Below are 19,653 nucleotides of genomic sequence, written 5' to 3' on the forward strand. Positions count from 1 at the left end.
ACCTGCACCGACCCACCCAGGACCTCACAATGACGTCACAGAAGGGACGGGACGGGCAGACACGAGACTATAAAATCGGAAACCCAGAAGTCGGCATTCGAAGGTGGCAGGTGGGGAGAGCAGGAGAAGAGCTCAACCCGCCAACCGCGAGGAGCAGTGCGAGGTCGACCCGAACCCACCCGACCCGCGGGTATCGGGTCGGCCCGCACATCACTAATGAGTGAGCAGGGAAAGACTCGGGCAGGAAGTGATGTCACAACAAGCTAATATGGCAGCTGCTATCCTAAACAAACAGAGAGAGCTATTAGAGCCTTTTTCTCAGGTATGGTAAAGCATTCTGCAGAATAAATATTGTGTTATAGCTTGCACTATTGTGGCTAATCTATTGACAATAAACTGCTTCGGAAGCTTTCCTTCTCCTTTAAAGGGCAACTAAATCTTTACATTTTTTTTACTTTATACAATGCATCTCTGCCATAGGGCAACTGTACGAGACACTGGAGTCAGCAGTACTTACAGGGTAAGTACATCCCCAATATGAGTCACAAGGTTGGAGTAAGGCACACCAGGGTCACGTACACAAGTAACAGAGATCACGGTTCTTTGTAGCCTACGTGCTCACAAGCCACACAGTCAGACAATTTTGTTTCCTGCACTCCCACTTTACTAAGCAAGCTCCTTTGCCAATACATGGATTTCTACAATCCCCCAATGCGCAGCTAGTGTTTACAAACAGAAAGGCAGCACATCTAAAACAGGAGACCACAACAGATCCCATTTATGGGCTTATATTTATATTTTATAATAAAAATAGATACCATATTTAAAACAAGCGATAGCTCTTCAGTAGACTCATTTAAGTCTGCAGCCCAAGAGGAACTCTTCATGTACTAGTAAAAATAGTTTAAAATTCCTCAGTTTGCACAGAAAGTTCAGTATGAAGGATGATATAATTTGTGCTGTGGTGTATACTTGTTTCTGTCTGGCACCCACCCAAATCTCATTAGATGTGTGATGCACCCGTGCAGAACCCCTCTCTTTTGAGATCTCTCTGCGTTTCCTGAGCTAACCATTTCCTCTTCCAGAATTAGGTTAAAGCACAAGCAGGTGTATGTAGCAGACCAAAGTGTCTCATATGAGACCCTAACAGCAACACAAACCTTCTGTTTCTGTATAGTCAGGAGTTAAACAAATTCTTTGAATTATGAGGTACACAAGACACCTTTCCCACTTCTCTTACACTCTTGCTAAATACTGAACCAATAAAACACTGGGAGGGAAGATAGAACATTGGCATTGATATTTGGCATTAAGAAGGCTGTGGGAGGAACATGAAAACGTTGCTCGTCTGACCAACAGCTGAAAACGATTATCCTTGTCCCTGTGCACAAGACAAGCAAACAAGCAATACTTACCATATGCATGCATGTACACACACACACAATGCAACCCAGATGTGATGCACACGCTTATAGGTCAACATGCTTCCCACGGGAGTACAGACTTTCTGGCAGTGCAATAAAGTGTTCTACTGTAAATACAGTGCAAGGGGCTTTCCTACTAGGGTAGAGGTATATATTGGAAATGTTACTTGTTAAAAGTGATTGACGCAGGGGAGCCCTGGAGTTTCCGCTACCTACAGGAAAGGTGTTAACTCCAGGGCTCCCAGTGCAGCACATGGAATTAGAAACAGAAGTCACTCTAGTGCCAAACATCACAAATGACATCAGATAAACTTGGAAACTGTCAGCGCAATTGTGCCCACATACAGCAAAGTGTGAGTGCAATTGCATTACTATAGACACATTGGTTGCATTTTCGCCAGGCACAACACCCCCGTGCAACCACCACAGTGCTGGAATTCTGGGAAACCCCACTGCATTATTGGAAAATAAACACGGCGACTGCACTAAAATTACCCTTTGTGCACTGCACTTGTGGGTATAAAGAAACCCACATCTATTAATTAAGAGTGCAGGTAGCTTGTAGGGAAAAGTCCTTCCTTAAACTAAATTTGGAGGAGGTTATGTTAAAAGGTGGCCATAGACTTAAAGACCCAAATGAGCGGATCTTTCCCCGATATGCCACTAACGGCATGGCTATATCGGGAGTAATTCGAACGTTCGGCCGTATGGCCGAACGATCGAATTACGATGCGCCAAGGGGCTCCGACGGGTCGGTCGGTTAAAAATCCAACCTTCCCGATCCATATCGTTGCCAGATATCGATCGGGAAGACCCGTCGGAAGCCCCCATACACGGGCAGATAAGCTGTCAAATCGGTCCAAACGACCGATATCGGCAGCTTTATCTGCCTGTGTATGACCACCTTAAGGCATAGGTTCCTGCACCAACAGCCAATGAGTCAAAGACTCATAGGGACCTCTGTGGCAAAAAAACAAATACAGAAGATATGTGATTAGTTCTTCTAAGTAGTGCTTAGACCTGAGGGTCTCTCTGTAATTTACAGCATTTTTCACTTTCTTATGCCTTTTTGAAGCAGCTCGGGGGGGGGGGGGACTCTGTATACTATTCTAAATTGGTAAATTAGTTGATGCATTTCTTATCGTAGGGATTAACAGGGCCAGAGTTTCATTAAAAGTTCTGACCCTGATATCATCTGCCACAGATACTGAGAATGATCTCTGATATAAACACACCTATTGGCTTGTTTACAGTATAAAAAATGTAATTTGTGAGGTTTTCGTTTTTATCTACTTCAAATAAACTCACATTTGTAATCATTAAAAAAACAGAATATAAAAACCTTGATTGAATATAATTCTATATTCAATTCAACTTGCAGCACAGCAGTAAAGAGTGACTGAAGTTTATCAGAGCACAAGTCACATGACTGGAGGCAGCTGGGAAACTGACAATATGTCTAGCCCCATGGCAGATTTCAAAATTAAATATAAAAAAAAAATCTGTTTGCTCTTTTGAGAAACGGATTTCAGTGCAGAATTCTGCTGGAGCAGCACTATTAACTGATGCGTTTTGCGTTTTAATGATGGCATCCCTTTAAGATGCGAAATTTTACATTTGAGTTGTTTTGTGCTTAATAAATACCAAACATTCTTGTTTTTGACAATAGTTTTAGTTTTTGTGCAAAATAATTTAATTGTAATAAAATATAAAAATATAAAATGTATTAAAATGTATTTTAAAAAATAAAATATAAAAATAAAAAAATATTTTTAAAAAAAAATTAAAATACAAACATTGATAAATCACTCACTTAGTGTCTTAGCAGAGATAATTATCAGTATTTTCTATTGTGTAGCCTCAACAAGTAGCTGGCTGCTAGTAGCTCTGTGTGTCATTGCCATGAAGGCAGTTGTTATAATTGATACAATAGTTGCTATTATTCCATAGATACTGCTGAGAAATGTATCAACTAATTGTATCAACTAAATGTAGTAAATTGTAACAGTTCAGAATCTGCTCCTGGATCACTGAGCTGCCAGACTGAAACACCAGAGACAGGGATATTAAAGGAATAGTTCAGCATGAAAAAAAACTGTGTAAATAGATAGGCTGTGCAAAATAAAAAAAAATTCTAATATAGTTAGTTAGATAGTTATAGTTAGTTAGCCAAAAATTTAATGTATAAAGACTGGAGTGACTGAATGTGTAACATAATAGTCTGAACACTACTTCCTGCTTTTCAGCTCTCTAACTCTGAGTTAGTCAGTGACTTGAAGGGGGGCCACATGGTACATTTCTGTTCAGTGAGTTTGTAATTGATCTTCAGCATTCAGCTCAGATTGAAAAGCAACAGATATGGCCCATGTGCCCCCCTTTCAAGTCTCTGATTGGTTACTGCCTGGTAACCAGTGTAACCGTCAGTGGAAACCAAGAGAGTTGAGAAGCAGGAAGTTGGGCTATGTTCTGTTATGTTAGACATCCAGTCACTCCAGTCTTTATACATTACATATTTGGCTAACTAACTATATTAGAAACATTTTTTATTTTGCACAGCCTATTTACCCAGTTTTTATTTTTACACTGAACAATTCCTTTAAATTTAAATTTTGGAAAAACTGTAAAAAAAAACTTGAAAAAAATTAAAAAAAAGAGTTTGGAAGCTGAACAACCCCTTTAAGGCTAAAAATACATGTGGCAAAACAATCCTATTGGATTTCCTTTAGGATTGTTTTACCACATGTATTTATGAGGTTTAGTTACAGTCAAGTACAACACTACTGTCTTATTATTACAGAGAAATACAATTTGTTTGATTAATTAGAATTCTGTGGGAAATAGCTTTTCTGTATTTAAGAGCTTTCTAGATGGCTCTTTTTATTGCACTATTGCACTGAGGTCCACCGCAGTCACTGCTCCAAGACAGCACTACTAATTTAATGCGAACAATGACAGGATGAGTATTTGCCCACTGACAACTTTCGCCACATGGCGGCAGCAGATGCAAAACACCAGTGTGCCATAGCCCAAATGTGTATAATACATACAAATATATGTACAATTACACAAACATAGTAAGAAGAAAATTACCGGCACTCAGGACTTTATGCAAAAGGGCCAAGCCCTGATAGTTTATTAAACGTAACATTTCGGGGGCGTACCCCTTCGTCAAGACTGTCTGACGAAGGGGTACGCCCCCGAAATGTTACGTTTAATAAACACGCAGGGCTTGGCCCTCTTGCAAAAAAGTCCTGAGTGCCAGTAATACGTGCTGTTGAGGGTGCCGATCCCCTTCTTTACTGAGCACCAGACTAATCTTAATGTGAGAGGCCGAGGTGTGTGGGTGAGTTATCTGCATTGCACATACACAAATTTATATATATATATATATATATGTATATATATATATATATATGTATATATATATATATATATATTTACTACAGGATGGGTCAACAATGACATGGCAATCTGTTTGGCAGCTATAGCATTAACTGCACTGCAATTTTGTGTGCCTATACTGGGAATTCTTTATGACTGAAAGGAGTAGGAAGATGGATCGGATGGTGCTGATGAAAATGGCAGCCACACAAGCATGAAGGCTGAAGGCACACTCAAATAAATATCGACAGGCCTTGAATTACAAGGAGAGCAAAGAGCCGTCTCTTTCAGTGTCAAAGACAGGCAAGCAGAGTAAGAACGAAAACCTAGCCACTGGGAGATGCTTAAAACATGTGGTGCAAGGACGAAGAAGAGGGAGATCTGTACTAGCCTTTGGTTTTTTGTTCAGCAGCCTGTAGGAAAAAAGAGAGAGAGAGAGAAGTATTTAATTAAAGGCCAAATTCATGTGAAAAATGCAAGTTTCAGACAGATTAAAATAAATTGAATGTGAGGGTCCACTTTATTGCTAATTGAAGCTCTTGTCAAAAGCTTAAGACCCAAGTACTTTGAGAGCATTTAGGGCAGATTTTTCCAAATGTACTTGTGTTTCTTTTCTACTTTTCTTATTCAAACAGGGCTACTAATGAGTAGGATCAAATGGACATTTCTGAGCAGAACGCTATCCGTACAGACCTTTTTCTGAGCTCCCTCCTTCTTCTTTTTTTCTTCCTTTTTCTTTTTCTTTTCTTCCATCAAATGTTCCTCTTTTTTGATTTCTTGTCCTTTCTCCCTACAGACAAAAGAAAGGAACATTTCAGGTCTCCTGGCTAGAAGGTTGCATATCCCAGAGTGTTGTGCCCCCACATACTTAAAAACAACAGAAACTGTATGATCTCAATTCTCAACCAGTACTTGAGCTTACCAATCAATTCAGAAAGCTAATGAGGCAGTAACGACAGAAAATGAAAATGCTCTCTCTCTCTATGAATGGTAACCAGTAGCATATACCATATGATAACTGCAAGGTGACTACGGTCTGTTTGTACCATTTAATAACTGTATGAACATACTTAAAAACGATAAAACCCTGATATACATTAACTTTCTAGAGTTTCAGCCTTATTTGTAAATGTAATTGCTACTAAAAGCTATACCTGTCTGACTGTTTATACAGTATGTTATGCCTTGCTGGGTCTGACTTTTGAAAGAGCCTAGCAGAAGAAAGTGGATGACCGGACCAGAGAAGAAGCATGCAAGGCTGACTTCTGCTACACTGTTTCCAGATCCAGCAGAGCAGAAAGGGACAGATTCTGCTTTCAGTTGCAATTACATTTACAAATAAGACTGAAACAACAGCAATGGGTAAATGTTATAAATCTGCTTAGACTTTTAATTTTATTTTGGAATCTATCCCTCATTTTAAAAAGCCTTCATTTCATTTTAAAGTAAAGTCGCCTTATGATACATTATATAGTCAAGCCATGGCCGGGATATCTAGATGCTACAATGTACATCTTAAAGGTATACTGTCATTGGAAAAAAAATTCACACCAGTTGATAGTGCTGCTCCAGCAGAATTCTGCACTGAAATCCATTTCTCAAAAGAGCAAACAGATTTTATATTTAATTTTGAAATCTGACATGGGGTTAGACATATTGTCAGTTTCCCAGCTGCCCCCAGTCATGTGACTTGTGCTCTGTTAAACTTCAATCACTCTTTACTGCTATACTGCAAGTTGGAGTGATATCACCCCCTTCCTTCCCCCCCCCCCCCAGCAGCCTAACAACAGAACAATTGGAAGGTAACCAGATAGCACCTCCCTAAAGCTGGCCATACACGGGCCGAAAGCTGTCGACAGATCTAGTCAGCAGCTTATTGGCCCATGTGTGGGGCCCTCCGATGGGCTTCCCCGATCGATGTCTGTCCGAAAGTCGGGCAGATATCTATCGGGCAGGGGTAAAAATCCCGTTGGATTGCGGACCATATTTGTTTGTTGATGCGGTCCCGCGATCCGACCACCCTTATACCTGTTGTTATGATCCAATCATTGGGCCCTAGAGCCCACGATCGGATCAGCCCGATATCACCCACCTCAAGGTGGCTTTCTCTATGTATGGCCACCTTAACACAAGAAAACAGCTGCCTGGTCGATCTCAGAACAGCACTCAATAGTAAAATCCTGGTCCCACTGCAACACATTCAGTTACATTACGTAAGAGAAACAACAGCCTGCCAGAAAGCAGTTCCATAGTGCAGCACTGGTTCTTACTGAAAGCACATGACCAGGCAAAATGACCTGAGATGGCTGCCTACACACCAATATTACAACTAAAACAAAATACACTTGCTGGTTCAGTAATTACATTTTATATTGTAGAGTGAATTATCTGCAGTGCAAACAGTGTAATTTAGAAATATAAACAACATCATAAAAATCATGACAGAATCCCTTTAATAAAAAGGTGTGGATCTGTGGATGTCACAACGTGCATGTTAACCAATGTGCAGGACCCATTGATTCTGTGTCTGTTGATGCCACAATGAGCATTTTAACAAAAAGGTAGACTCAGTGGATGTCACTACACTCATTTTAACCCATGTGCGGGATCTGTAGATGTTACAATGCACATTTTAACCCAAGAGTAGGATCCGTGGATGTCACAATGTGGCATTTTTAGGCTTTCCCAGATGATGGCTTCTCCTCTGCACAGGAACACCGTCCATCTTTCGCTACTGTACCTGCCCTCAATGCACTGCACACAGTCAAGCATAGATTTTCTTTTTTTTTTTTCCTTACCCCCCTGCACTCAGGCCTTTCTCAAACTCTGTACAGGCCTTAACGTCAGTCTCCACAACAAGAGAATATTGAAGATGTTTCACACCAAGACCTGAGTTGTGTGGATTCTCTTGCTCTGATATATATGGACATATATATGGGTTTTAAATTGCACTTAGTCCAACAGTATACCTAAACCTTCCAATGGGCCATGGTCCCCAAACAACCAATATCCTTTGTATATGAATATCGACAGAATCAGCAGGTCACCACTCAGATAATCATACAAAACATTGTTCCATACCATTTTCTGTGTGTGTGGATGGCCACTTTACAGTACATCAGAACTCCAGAATAATACATAATGTTGAGTATCCAATGTGAGTACTTGCCAATGTGGCTGGCACTTATGCAACACATCAATACAAAAAGTTATATGTAGCCACAATATAATTGCTGAACCTGGTGGGATGGTGCCGATAGACCAAGTCGGCAGCTTATTGGCCCGTGTATGGGGGCCCCCGATGGGCTTCCCCGATCGAGATCTGGCCGAATGTCGGCCAGATCTCGATCGGATGGGACAAAAAATCCTGTCGGATCGCGGCTGCATCTGTTCGTTGATGCGGTTCCGCGATCCGACCGCCAGTTTCCCATGCGTTAGGAACCGATCGCTGGGCCCTAGGGCCCATGATCGGATCAGCCCGATATTGCCCACCTCAAGGTGGGCATATCGGAGAGAGATCCGCTCGTTTGGCGACGTCGCCAAACGAGCGGATCTCTCCGTGTATGGCCACCTTTACATAACCATTTTACTATAATCCCACTCATAAATATAGGGTATGTTGGATAATGGGACTTGATAAAGATGGACAATTTAATTTTAAAAATGTTATCATTAGTTCTTTGTTTTGTTGATATTGTGTGGACCTTAACCCAACAGCAACTCAGACTATAAATCCAGCAAAAGTAATGTGTCCTTATTTTACCTGTAATCAAACCTAGAAACTAGTGTTGAGGCCCCTACAACATTTATAAACCAACAAATTTCAGCACTGGGGTCCTCCACAGCCTTGTTCTTATCCACTTGTAGCAAAACAAATGAATAAAGCATAATACAGACATGGGATCGGTTATCCAAAAACCCAATATCCTGAAAGATCCAAATTACTCCATTTTATCCAAGTAATCCACATTTTTAAAAATGATTTCCATTATCCATGTAATAGTAAAACAGTACCTTGGCCTTGTTCCAAACTAAAATATAATTTATTTTTATTGGAAGCAAAACCAGCCTATTGTGTTTTTTTAAGGTTTACATGATTTTCCTGTAGACATAGGGGGTTATTTACTAAAGTCCGATTTTTTCAGGTCAGAGATTTATAGGGGAAAAAAACATGTTTCGCAGGAAAATTTATTTAAACCTGGAGGCTGCTAAAAGTCCAAATAAAAAAGTACACCATCTCAAACCTGCCGAGGTCATGTAGAAGTCAATGGCAGATGTCCCTTTTATAATTGAAAGATATCATGATCTTCCCAATAATTTGTGGTTTTCAGGTGAGAATGCGAAAACGTTTTCGGACGTAAAATCCGTAAAGAACGTACAATTCGGATGGGAGTCTAAAATTTTCAGGTTTTAGTAAATCACCCCCTTAAAGTATGACGATCCAAATTACGTAAAGATCTGTTATTTGGAAAACCCAAGGTTCTGAGAATTCTGGTTAACAGGCCCCATACCTGTACGCTCTCACTATTACAATACACAAAATGATCAGTGACCCTGAAAACTGGACAGCAAATGTTAAAGGCTTTAATTGCTTTACTGAGAATTGTGGCGTGCTGCTATGGAACAGAATTCCTGGCTTGGGAGGAAAGGCTAGAAATATGCCGCACCTCTTGCATCCCTCAGGAGGCATCAGAGACTACAGAGCTGTGTTCAGAGGAAGCTAGTCTGGGCGTTCAGCCAGAAAAATGGCATACGGCAGCTCAGCGAGCTTTCTCTGGCTCTCAAGAGCCCTTCATGCTTGTAAACCACAACAGAAGAGCCAGGATTCTAATCCTGGCCCTAACTACAATCCTTGATTGTAAATACTTGCCGGGATTCAGGGGGGAGAATGTGTGTAACTTGCAAGCATACAGTTAGGATAAACAGGGAGGTCTAACTGGTTGCCTCAAAAGCCCAAGTGAAATTCTGGCAGCCAGCCTGTGGCTCTCAGGCTAAAGGGGGGGGGGGGGCGCAATGGTATCCTATAGTTGGACAGAATATTGATGTTGAAAAGTCTTGTTTAAAAAAAAAAATCAGCTATCCTATGTCTCTATAAAAACATGCAAACACTATCGATCTCTTAATCAGTGTCAACCCCTGGTCCGTAGTTATTGGTGGGTGCTGGGCCTTCAACAGTAGCTGAAGGTCTGTCTGTCCTTATAAATTATCTACGGCCACCAATTTGCCCAATGATCACCATAAGCTTAAAAGTGCTGCTCAAAGTATTAGCCCCCCATTTGCTCCCCAACATTCAGTTCTTCTCCTTAAAGTGATACGGACATTAAAAAAATTACTTGAATGTACATGTAAACCTATAGGTCATGTTGATCGTTTCTTGCCGAGAGGTCTGTTTTTGTAAATAATTGTTAGTTGAAGTTCCTACACCGGACTGTTTTGTCAACCTGACTGTCCCATCTCCTGCTGCACAAATATGGCAGCCCCCTCATAGACAAACACAGGGAGTCAGATAGGCAATGAAAAAGCATTGGGCAAATACTTTATGGCAAAATTATAAGTAACACGGAAAGCCAATATTAAGATAGATGTGGAAAAAAAAAAAGATATACTTTCTGGTGTCAGTATCTCTTTAATATTATATTATTACATTATTATAAACCATAGGCATCAATACATAGACACACACACACACACTTTAGATTACAGGTCCTAGAACCCGCAATAAAATGTTGGCAGAATGATAAAGATCCTAGAGCATCAACCAAAACATCAAGAGAATAAACATAATATTTTGATAAAAGAACCACCTGGTGTGCAACCTGCACGTCACTACAATAATATGTCCTGGCCAGTAAAGAGGCATCAAAAAAATAAGAATAAAAAAAGGTTGGATAATGAATTTTAGTCCCTATAAGGGACTTAAAAGTTATGGATTTGATCAAGGCGAGGTTTAAATGCTCTCAGGCCCAAAGAGAATTAAAGATATGGGTTCTCTTCAAGGGACAGTAATATGACTTGGTATCTCAAACACGTATAATGAAGCCTGAGGGAGAAGAGCAATTACAACGTGAGAGATTGTGAGACAAATATAATCTTAACCACTTGCTGGTCAAAAACAAACCCTTGCTATGTATGTAAGGAAGTCTATTGAGTGATTATCTAATACCACAGGTTCACTAGCCTTCGCGACCCTACTGCTGAACCAGAGGGTAATGTATTAACCAAAAAGAAGTGAGGGATTATAGGGGCTTCCTATGTTTATATCCCTGGCCCTGCATGTAGATGGTTATACTAACTTCCAGTAATCATACCATCCCATCTCAGTGCACCCGTGCAACCGTATTCAGCATTGTTTGCTCCCTAACAAAGCACCCTAACCCTGTTATTCCAAGGTCATACTCTTGACACGAGAATGGAAAGGCCTTGGTAAGACAACAGCAAAGCCCACAGTCAAAACAATGTTATTCTTGGCGAGACCAAACAAAAACCACAGAGTTTCTCAGCAAATATAAGAGGTTGTAGGCTGCAAGCAAACCCATATACCATTGGTACAACCCAACTCTGCAACTGCAGCAAAGAAAATAGCCATGCCATGCAAAAGTTACAGGGTTGGGTTGTACCAATAGATCACAGTTAAAAATAAATAAAAAACAATTGCAAAAACTTTCAACAAAAGCAGGATCAAAGCAACTTAGTACTATACACTTTCTTGGTCGTAGCTTCTACTACCAAGTAGGCATTAAACAATGTAATGATATAGAGGAAAAAAATAAGAGTTTATTTTAGCTGCAGCCATTGGAGAACAGGTGTGTGACCGGCGTGGGAAGCTGTATTATTACAAATGGGCCTTGCGAGAAAGGGAATTCATTCTTGGCTCTACGCTATGAAAACAAAATGCAGCCTTGAAAATCTGTCAAACATAATAAAATGGTACAAAACCCAAGAAGTGCATTATACGTCCCCATTGCTAGTTTTTTTTTGTAGGGGGTGGAAAAATGTTATTGAGGGAGAAAAAGGGATAATGGGTCCTTCTGTAGCTCAGACGTCAGAGTGCAGAGTGACTAGAAGTGGGTGTGAACAGAAAGAGAAGCAACAAAAAGTAATAATAACAATAAGCGAGATCTTTTAATTCAATACGCTTCCTGGCAGAAGGGAAGGATATAACACAGAATGAAACTGCCGCGCAGTTTAAAGGGGACCCGTCACCCAAAATAAATTATTCAAAATCCTATTTTATCACATTAGTCAAGCAAAATTAACCATATAATTCATTTGAATCTTGTTTCCTTCAGTTTGGGAATTCAAAATTACAGCAAGCAGGCAGAAGCCATTTTGTGGACACTGTTATTAAGGCAAGCCTTATAACGTCTCGAAATCTTGTTTGCGCACCAGAATGGGGGACCCGATGTCCATCCCCATGCTCTGGCTACACAATTAAACAGTGAAAACAACGGGGGAATGTGTGGAGTGCAGTGACAACTAGGAAGTGCCTAAGGCATAGAGGAGGGGCAGACAGCTGCGATTTTTAAATGAGCTTACTACAGCTATGAATGCTTTAATAAAAAAAATAGAAATTGCATTTCATGTTTAATTTGAAAAGGACTTTTATTATACAGATTTTTGTGTCTGGTTGACAGGTCCACTTTAAGAAGTCAGAAACAGCAGTGCAGACAGGGTTTAGACTGGCCTGCCAGTGCACCAGGTGACTCTTGTGAGCCCCAGTGTAGGACAATTCCCTGCATACAGACATGGGGCAGATTTACATAGGGTCGAATATCAAGGGGTTAATTAACCCTTTGAATATCGAATTAACCCTTCGAATATCGAAGTCGAAGGATTTACTGCAATTAGTTCGATCGATAAAAATCATTCAATCGAACGATTAAATCCTTCGAATCGATTCGAAGGATTTTAATCCATCGATCGAACAATTTTTCTACGACCAAAAAAAGCTTAGAAAGCCTATGGGAACCTTCCGCATAGGCTAACATTGCACCTCGGTAGGTTTTACTTGCCGAAGTAGGGGGTCGAAGTTTTTTTTTAAAGAGAAAGTACTTCGACTATCGAATGGTCGAATAGTCTAACGATTTTTAGTTCGAATCGTTCGATTCGAAGTCATAGCCGAAGGTCGAAGTAGCCAATTCGATGGTCGAAGTAGCCAAAAAAATCATTCGAAATTCGACGTTTTTTTTATTCCATTCCTTCACTCGAACTAAGTAAATGTGCCCCATAATATCTACTTATAAAGCAAGGGCAAAAAATTCTAAGCCAATTTAGACAAATGTAGTGCCCTGTCACTAGACTATTCTAGAACAGCACAACTGTCACAACTTCCATGCATTGTGTTACTTCTGGCATCTGCAACATTGTTTCAAGGGGCAGAACCAGCAGTGCGGAGAAAGGCAAGGGTCAGAGATACTGATTTCAATAGCAACTACATTTGCAAATAAAGTTAAATTAACTGAACAATTACAATGTACATATATTGGAAAATTGAATAAAACTTTCTTCTATCAGGCAAAATAATTTTGGGTTTATATTCCCTTTAAAATATTGAAACATTTTCCCACATGGTGTCTTTACAAAGACAGCTTCACAGCGTAAGTCAAGTCAAGAAGATGCAGCTAATCATCAGCACCTCAAACACTTCATTTAGTTGCCAGTTGCAGTTTCTGAAGAACAAAGGAAAGTGGCAGTTGAAACTACAAAGTCCCAGACACTTGGTAAAACTGTAAAATTGCAATGACAAAATCACACTTCTTATTGGACCAATCATATTGCGCCATTCCATAGTATAGGAGATAGTGTCATCTAAGTGTGTTCATAGGTGTTGAGCTTCAGACTGCAAACCATTTACTCCAATATCACACAACATGCTATAAAAACAGAGCATAGAAGTGGCATGGCCCAATACTGCCTTGCAGTGCTGTGGTCCTGGGTTTGATTCCAGCCAGGGTAGTATCTGCAAGGAGTGTGTTCTCCCTGTGTATTCTGATTTCCTTCCACTCTCTAAACATATACAGGCAAATCAGTTGGTCTGCGTGGGTGATAGGGACCTTCTCTGATGCAACAGCTGAGAGCCAGAAGGATAAAAGGAAATATTATTCTACACATTTCTGGTTCTCCTTATTCTAGTGATATCACACAAACCCTCAGTCCAAGTGCAGGAGTTAAGTGTGAGTGGATAAGTGGGTCAGGCAGCAACTAGCCCACAGTTGCAATACATTCCAAGCACAAACCACAAAAGGCAGAATTCGTTATACTGGTGGCCGAGTATTCTCTTTGACTTGAGGGGAAAAAAAAAAAAAAAGAAAAGACTTCTCAGTTCTTATTTATGGGCTAGACTGAAAGCGCTTCTTGCATATAGCCTTATATTAAAGGAGTTGTTCACCTTTAAAAGGACCTTTAGTATGATATAGAGAGTGATATTCTGAGACAATTTGCAATTGGTTTTTATTTTTTATTATTTGGGTTTTTGAGTTATTTAGCAGCTCTTCAATTAGCATTTGGATTTGAATAAGAGACTGGAATAATAATGAAAAGTAGCGATCACAATATGCATGCATCCTTATACAGTATCATTTTTTTTAGATGGAGTCAGTGACCCCATTTGAAAGCTGGAAACAGTCAAAAGGCGGCACATAAAAAAAAAAAAAAAATTTTATATATATATATATATATATATATATATATATACATACAAAATAAATAATGAAGACCAACTGAAAAGTTGCTTAGTACTGACCATTCTAGAACATACTAAAAGTTAACTTATAGGTGAACCACCCCTTTCATAACACTTAGGGACAGATTTATCAAGGGTCGAATTTCGAGTTTCAACTCCCATAAACTCGAAATTCGAAAAAAAACACGAAACTTATTAAAAAAATCTATTTTTTAAAAACGGGTGAATAGGATCGAGCTGCAAATTTGAAACAAATTCGATTCAACAACAATTTTTTTTTCAAAAGTCCACAAACGTCTCCAAACTGATTGTAGGTGGTCCCCCATAGGCTAAAACGCCAATTTGGCAGGTTTTAGTTGGTGAATAGTCGAATTCAAATCCTTAAAGGGACAGTACATGATACATTTCAAAAACTGAATTTGGACTATCCCCTAGTCGAATTACACTAAAATAAGCTCGAAATTCGAATTTAAAAATTCGAATTTTCAATGCGACCCTTGATAAATCTGCCCCTTAAAGAGGAAGATCCCTCAAAAACCAACCAAAACGTAATTAATTAGCAGAATAAGAGAGAACACTGAACCATGAGAGACTATTCACTAAGAAAGAGTAAAACAAGTCATAAATATATATATATATATATATATATATATATATATATATATATATATAGTCAAATATATATATATATATATATATATATATATATATATATATATATATATATATATATATATATGTTGCTATAAGAAAGCCGTGGAAAGGAGAAATGTGAGCTTTTATTTCCATACTCATCATTAGTATGGCAGCAGCATCATCACACTAGAGATTTACTTCACTATGCAGACATGATATCAAAAGGCTCCCTATATCGTGCCAAATTTTGGTATATCTGGGTTGTAGCTGAAAGGTAAAAATGCTAATCCCTATATACCATAAACATAACCCATACCTATCCCATCACTGGGGTTTATATAGGTTACTTACAATTAAGAATGCAGGGGGAGTCTTTGGAACTCTAACTGAAGCACAAACTGTCACTTACTAATCCAGTGACCAAGCAGCGGCTATATCATACATACCATAGGTCTATAATGCCTGCAATGTCAACAATTTGGCAGTGTGGTGATAGATAAACAGCTGAATAATATAGACTCAGCTATAGATAGATAAAGAATTAAATGCATTTAAACGGGTTGTTCATTGTCCAACACTTTTTTCAGTTAAGTTGGTTTCAGATTGTTCACCAGAAATAAATACTTTTTCCTATTACCGTATATACTCGAGTATAAGCCGAGTTTTTCAGCACGCAAAATGTGCTGAAAAAGTCTACCTTGGCTTATACTCGAGTCAGTATACGAGTGGCTGTGCACATTCCGCCAAACTCCAACCAAGCTTTCCCCTCCTCTGTGGGAAGTTTCTTACCTGCCGGGAAACGCAGCGGAAGCAGCACATTCGATCCTGCACCCCCGCAAACAAACAGCGCAACGGTGGGAGCAGCAGCGCGATCAATGGGGAATCTACATCAAAACCCACATGATCTGTAACGTCAGCGTGCGCACCACCCGCACTTCTACTGTGCTACGGAGTCCCATGCCCCTGCAACCCGGATGGGGCCCGCAACCTATCCATGGGGCCCCCGATCCTGAAGAGCCAACGGGGAACAGAAACAATGGTGCTTATCCACGGTGCAGGAGGAGCAGCAGCGCGCAACTTTGGGCAAGGAGCGACACCAGCTGAAGTGCGGGTGGCGCGCGTGCTGACGTTACAGATCAAGTAAGAAACTTCCCACAGAGTTGGAGCTTTGGCAGGATTGTGCACTCCTGGGAGACAGGGGACAGCATTTCTTCAGTTTGTGATGTGCAGCCAACGGGAATCATTTTTTATTTTACATTTTTGGAGGTAACAACTCGGTGGAAAAAAGGGTTGAATTTCATTAAATGATGGTGGTACCTGCTTGTCTAACGGTCTTAGTTGTGTCTAGGCTTATACTCGAGTCAATAAGTTTCCCCAGTTTTCGTAAGTAAAAATTAGGTACCTCTGCTTATATTCGGGTCGGCTTATACTCGAGTATGAGTTTTCTGTGTGTGAGTTTTTCTAATATTGAAGTGTAAAGTTTCATTATTTACCTTCTAAAGCAGCTCTGGGAGGGGGGTTGCCGACACTGTAAATTGTCCTAAACTAAAAAATTTTATCTTTATCCCCAGGGAAAAGACCAGAAGTCACTAAACGAGTCAAAGTTGATGTCCTGAAGCCACAAGTTCAATTCTACTGAACACCAATGTGTGTTTTTTTATTTTTTTTTAATCCCCTGGCCACCAATGTATTATTTTAATAATCTATAGGCCCCTGCCACCAATGTTATATTAAAAGATATTCTCTGGGGCCCCAATTTTTTTTTTAATTTGTAAGGGGGGCCCTGGCACCAATGCTTTTTTAAAAAAAAACTTTTATGGGGCCCTGGCGCCAATGTTTTTTTTTTTTAACTTATAGGGGGGCCCTGATCACCAATTTAAAAAAAAAAAAACTTTTAAGGGGGGCCCTGGTGCCACTGTTTTTTTAACTTAAAAGGGGGCCCTGACCATCAATAGCTTTTTATAAATTGTGTGTAGGGGCGGGGGTTAGCTTTTTTAGTACTGTCTGTGTGGTCTTTTAACTGTGGTGTAGAGTGGGGGGACCTGGGGTGGGGTTTGGGGTCCAGGGGGCCTGGAAAATGTTGTTGTATGGGGCCCAGTGATTTCTAATGGTGGCCCTGTTTATCCCTGCTGAGCTGAATCCCTGAGTTTCAGTTTCAGTTCAATTGTTTTCAGATTGTTCACCAGAATTAAAGACTTTTTTTCAATTACATTCAATTTTAAATTTTTTACTGTTTTTCCAAAATCCAAGTTTAAAGTTTAATGTTCCTGTTTCAGTCTGGCAGCTCAGTAATTCAGGGGCAGATTCTGAACTGTTACAATTTGCTAAATTTATTTGATACAATTATTTTATATAGTTTTCAGCGGTATCTGTGGAATATTAGCAACTATTGTATCAATTCTAACAGAAACTCAGGGATTCTGCTCATGTATCAATTTAGAATAGTATACAGTAATTGGAAAAAGCCTTTAATTCTGGGGAACTATCTTTAATTCATTTTGCGAAAACAGTAAAAAATAAAGAATGTAAAGTAATTGAAAAAAATCCTTTATTTCTGGTGAACAATCTCAAAACAATTAAACTGAAAAAAGTGTTTGGAAGGTGAAGGACCCCTTTTTAACACAAACCATACTCTAAACCAGTGCTTGGCAACCTGGGACGCAGACATGCTAGGAATTCTAGGATAATGACATCTGCAGGGCTACTGGTTGCCCAACACTGCTGCAACCTGTACCCTGAATATAAAAACACAACACTTTGGGGATGTGATGAACAATAGGCTTTTGAGGAATCACTCAGGATTTATATAATATAATGCCACAATACCTTGTATTACTATAGACACAAAGTGAGGTGCAGATATATATATTACACACATATACAGCCACATAGTACCTTCTAATATATACACACACACACAACCTGCCAAAACTTTCAGTATAATTTATGGAATAAAGCACTTTGAAAATTCAGACATTTAGGGGGTTATTTATCAAAATCTGAATTTTACTGATGTTTTAAATAAAAAAAAGTCCAACCAAACTAGAATCCACGATTTGCCCTTATTTATCATTAAAAAAAAAAATGGATCGAGAAAAACTGCATTTTTTTCGGATTGTCGCACGAAAACCGCAACTTTTTCAGATTGTTACGTGAAAAATCCAGATTTCCGGATTCGACTGCTGAACAGTCAGATTTTTTTTTTTTTGTGAAATCAGCTGAAAAGCCTGAAATGTTCGGATTATCGTACGAAACCCAGCACAGACAATAATATCTTCAATTTGCAAATAGGACCTCTCTGAGAGAGAGATTTCCATTCACAGGAGCAGTAACAAGGTAGTTTAATGGAAGTTGTTGCTGTCCAAAACCCATTTCACATATAATTGATATTGACAATTTTTACAGTATGTTATTCTGTCTTTCTTGGGAAAGTAGCACATTGCTAGAAACAACTACAACAATTTGGACTTTTACGCTTTAATTCCATTAATGAAGAAAAGCCCCATTATAAGAAGGAGGAAATGTATATACTTTGTTCTTAATTGCAGGACATTGACATTCAAACACACACCCAATATACAGGCATATAAAATGAAAGTGTTATACACAAACAGAAACAAATGTAGAGACAAATACACAAAGACAATAACATGCCTACACACAGACAAACAGACTACATATATGTACAGAGGCAGAGACATACATACATACAGATGTAACAGTTACATATAGAGAGACAGATCTGTAAAGACAAAAAGAAAGATGCAGAGAGACAGACAAGTACAGAGTGACAGATGCCTGAAAAGACACGGACACTGGTAGCAGCTACACTGAAAGGCTGCACAGACTGACTGAGTGACAGCTACCTAGAGAGAGAGAGCGCTACAGAGTGACAGCTCCTTACAGGGACCCACAGAGACAGAGGGAAAACCACAGAGAAATAAACATACAGAGGAAGCCACACACAGAGATGTGCAGGTTCATTTATACAGAGGGGCCCTGTTCCACATTCCCCTACCAATGGCCCCACACTGGCCATAAACTGCACTCCATCCCCAGCCATTACATTTGCCCCACTACAGCTTCCCTCATACCCAATGGCATTGGCAATCAGATAAGAGACTCAGCACAATCATACATGTGAACAGACAGCATGACCGGCTCTTAAATTCCAAATATAGTTTCGCTACTGGTGAAGGACTGACAGGATCATACATAGGGACAGACAGGCAGCTAGGTGTCAGACTGACAGGATCATACATAGGGACAGACAGGGAGCTAGGTGTCAGACTGACAGGATCATACATAGGGACAGACAGGGAGCTAGGTGTCAGACTGACAGGTTCATACATAGGGACAGACAGGGAGCTAGGTGTCAGACTGACAGGATCATACATAGGGACAGACAGGGAGCTAGGTGTCAGACTGACAGGATCATACATAGGGACAGACAGGGAGCTAGGTGTCAGACTGACAGGATCATACATAGGGACAGACAGGGAGCTAGGTGTCAGACTGACAGGATCATAC

General features: G+C 39.8%; 1 protein-coding gene across 5 annotated transcripts in view; it reads right to left on the bottom strand.

The window, feature by feature from the left end:
* The window catches only part of tnrc6c.S (trinucleotide repeat containing 6C S homeolog), a 68,216-nt gene that overhangs the window by 46,759 nt on the left and 1,804 nt on the right, over positions 1–19,653 (bottom strand). For all 5 annotated transcript variants that reach the window (XM_041578850.1, XM_041578852.1, XM_041578849.1 and 2 more), the window contains exons 2-3: positions 5,499–5,595; positions 5,197–5,218 (exon numbers count right to left, since the gene is read on the bottom strand). In XM_041578850.1, coding sequence (XP_041434784.1) covers positions 5,197–5,218; positions 5,499–5,558 — 82 coding nt within the window. In that variant the 5' untranslated portion in view covers positions 5,559–5,595. The remainder of the gene's footprint in view (positions 1–5,196; positions 5,219–5,498; positions 5,596–19,653) is intronic.

The sequence above is a fragment of the Xenopus laevis genome, chromosome 9_10S, assembly GCF_017654675.1.
Source record: "Xenopus laevis strain J_2021 chromosome 9_10S, Xenopus_laevis_v10.1, whole genome shotgun sequence".
Taxonomy (NCBI): Eukaryota; Metazoa; Chordata; class Amphibia; order Anura; family Pipidae; genus Xenopus; species Xenopus laevis.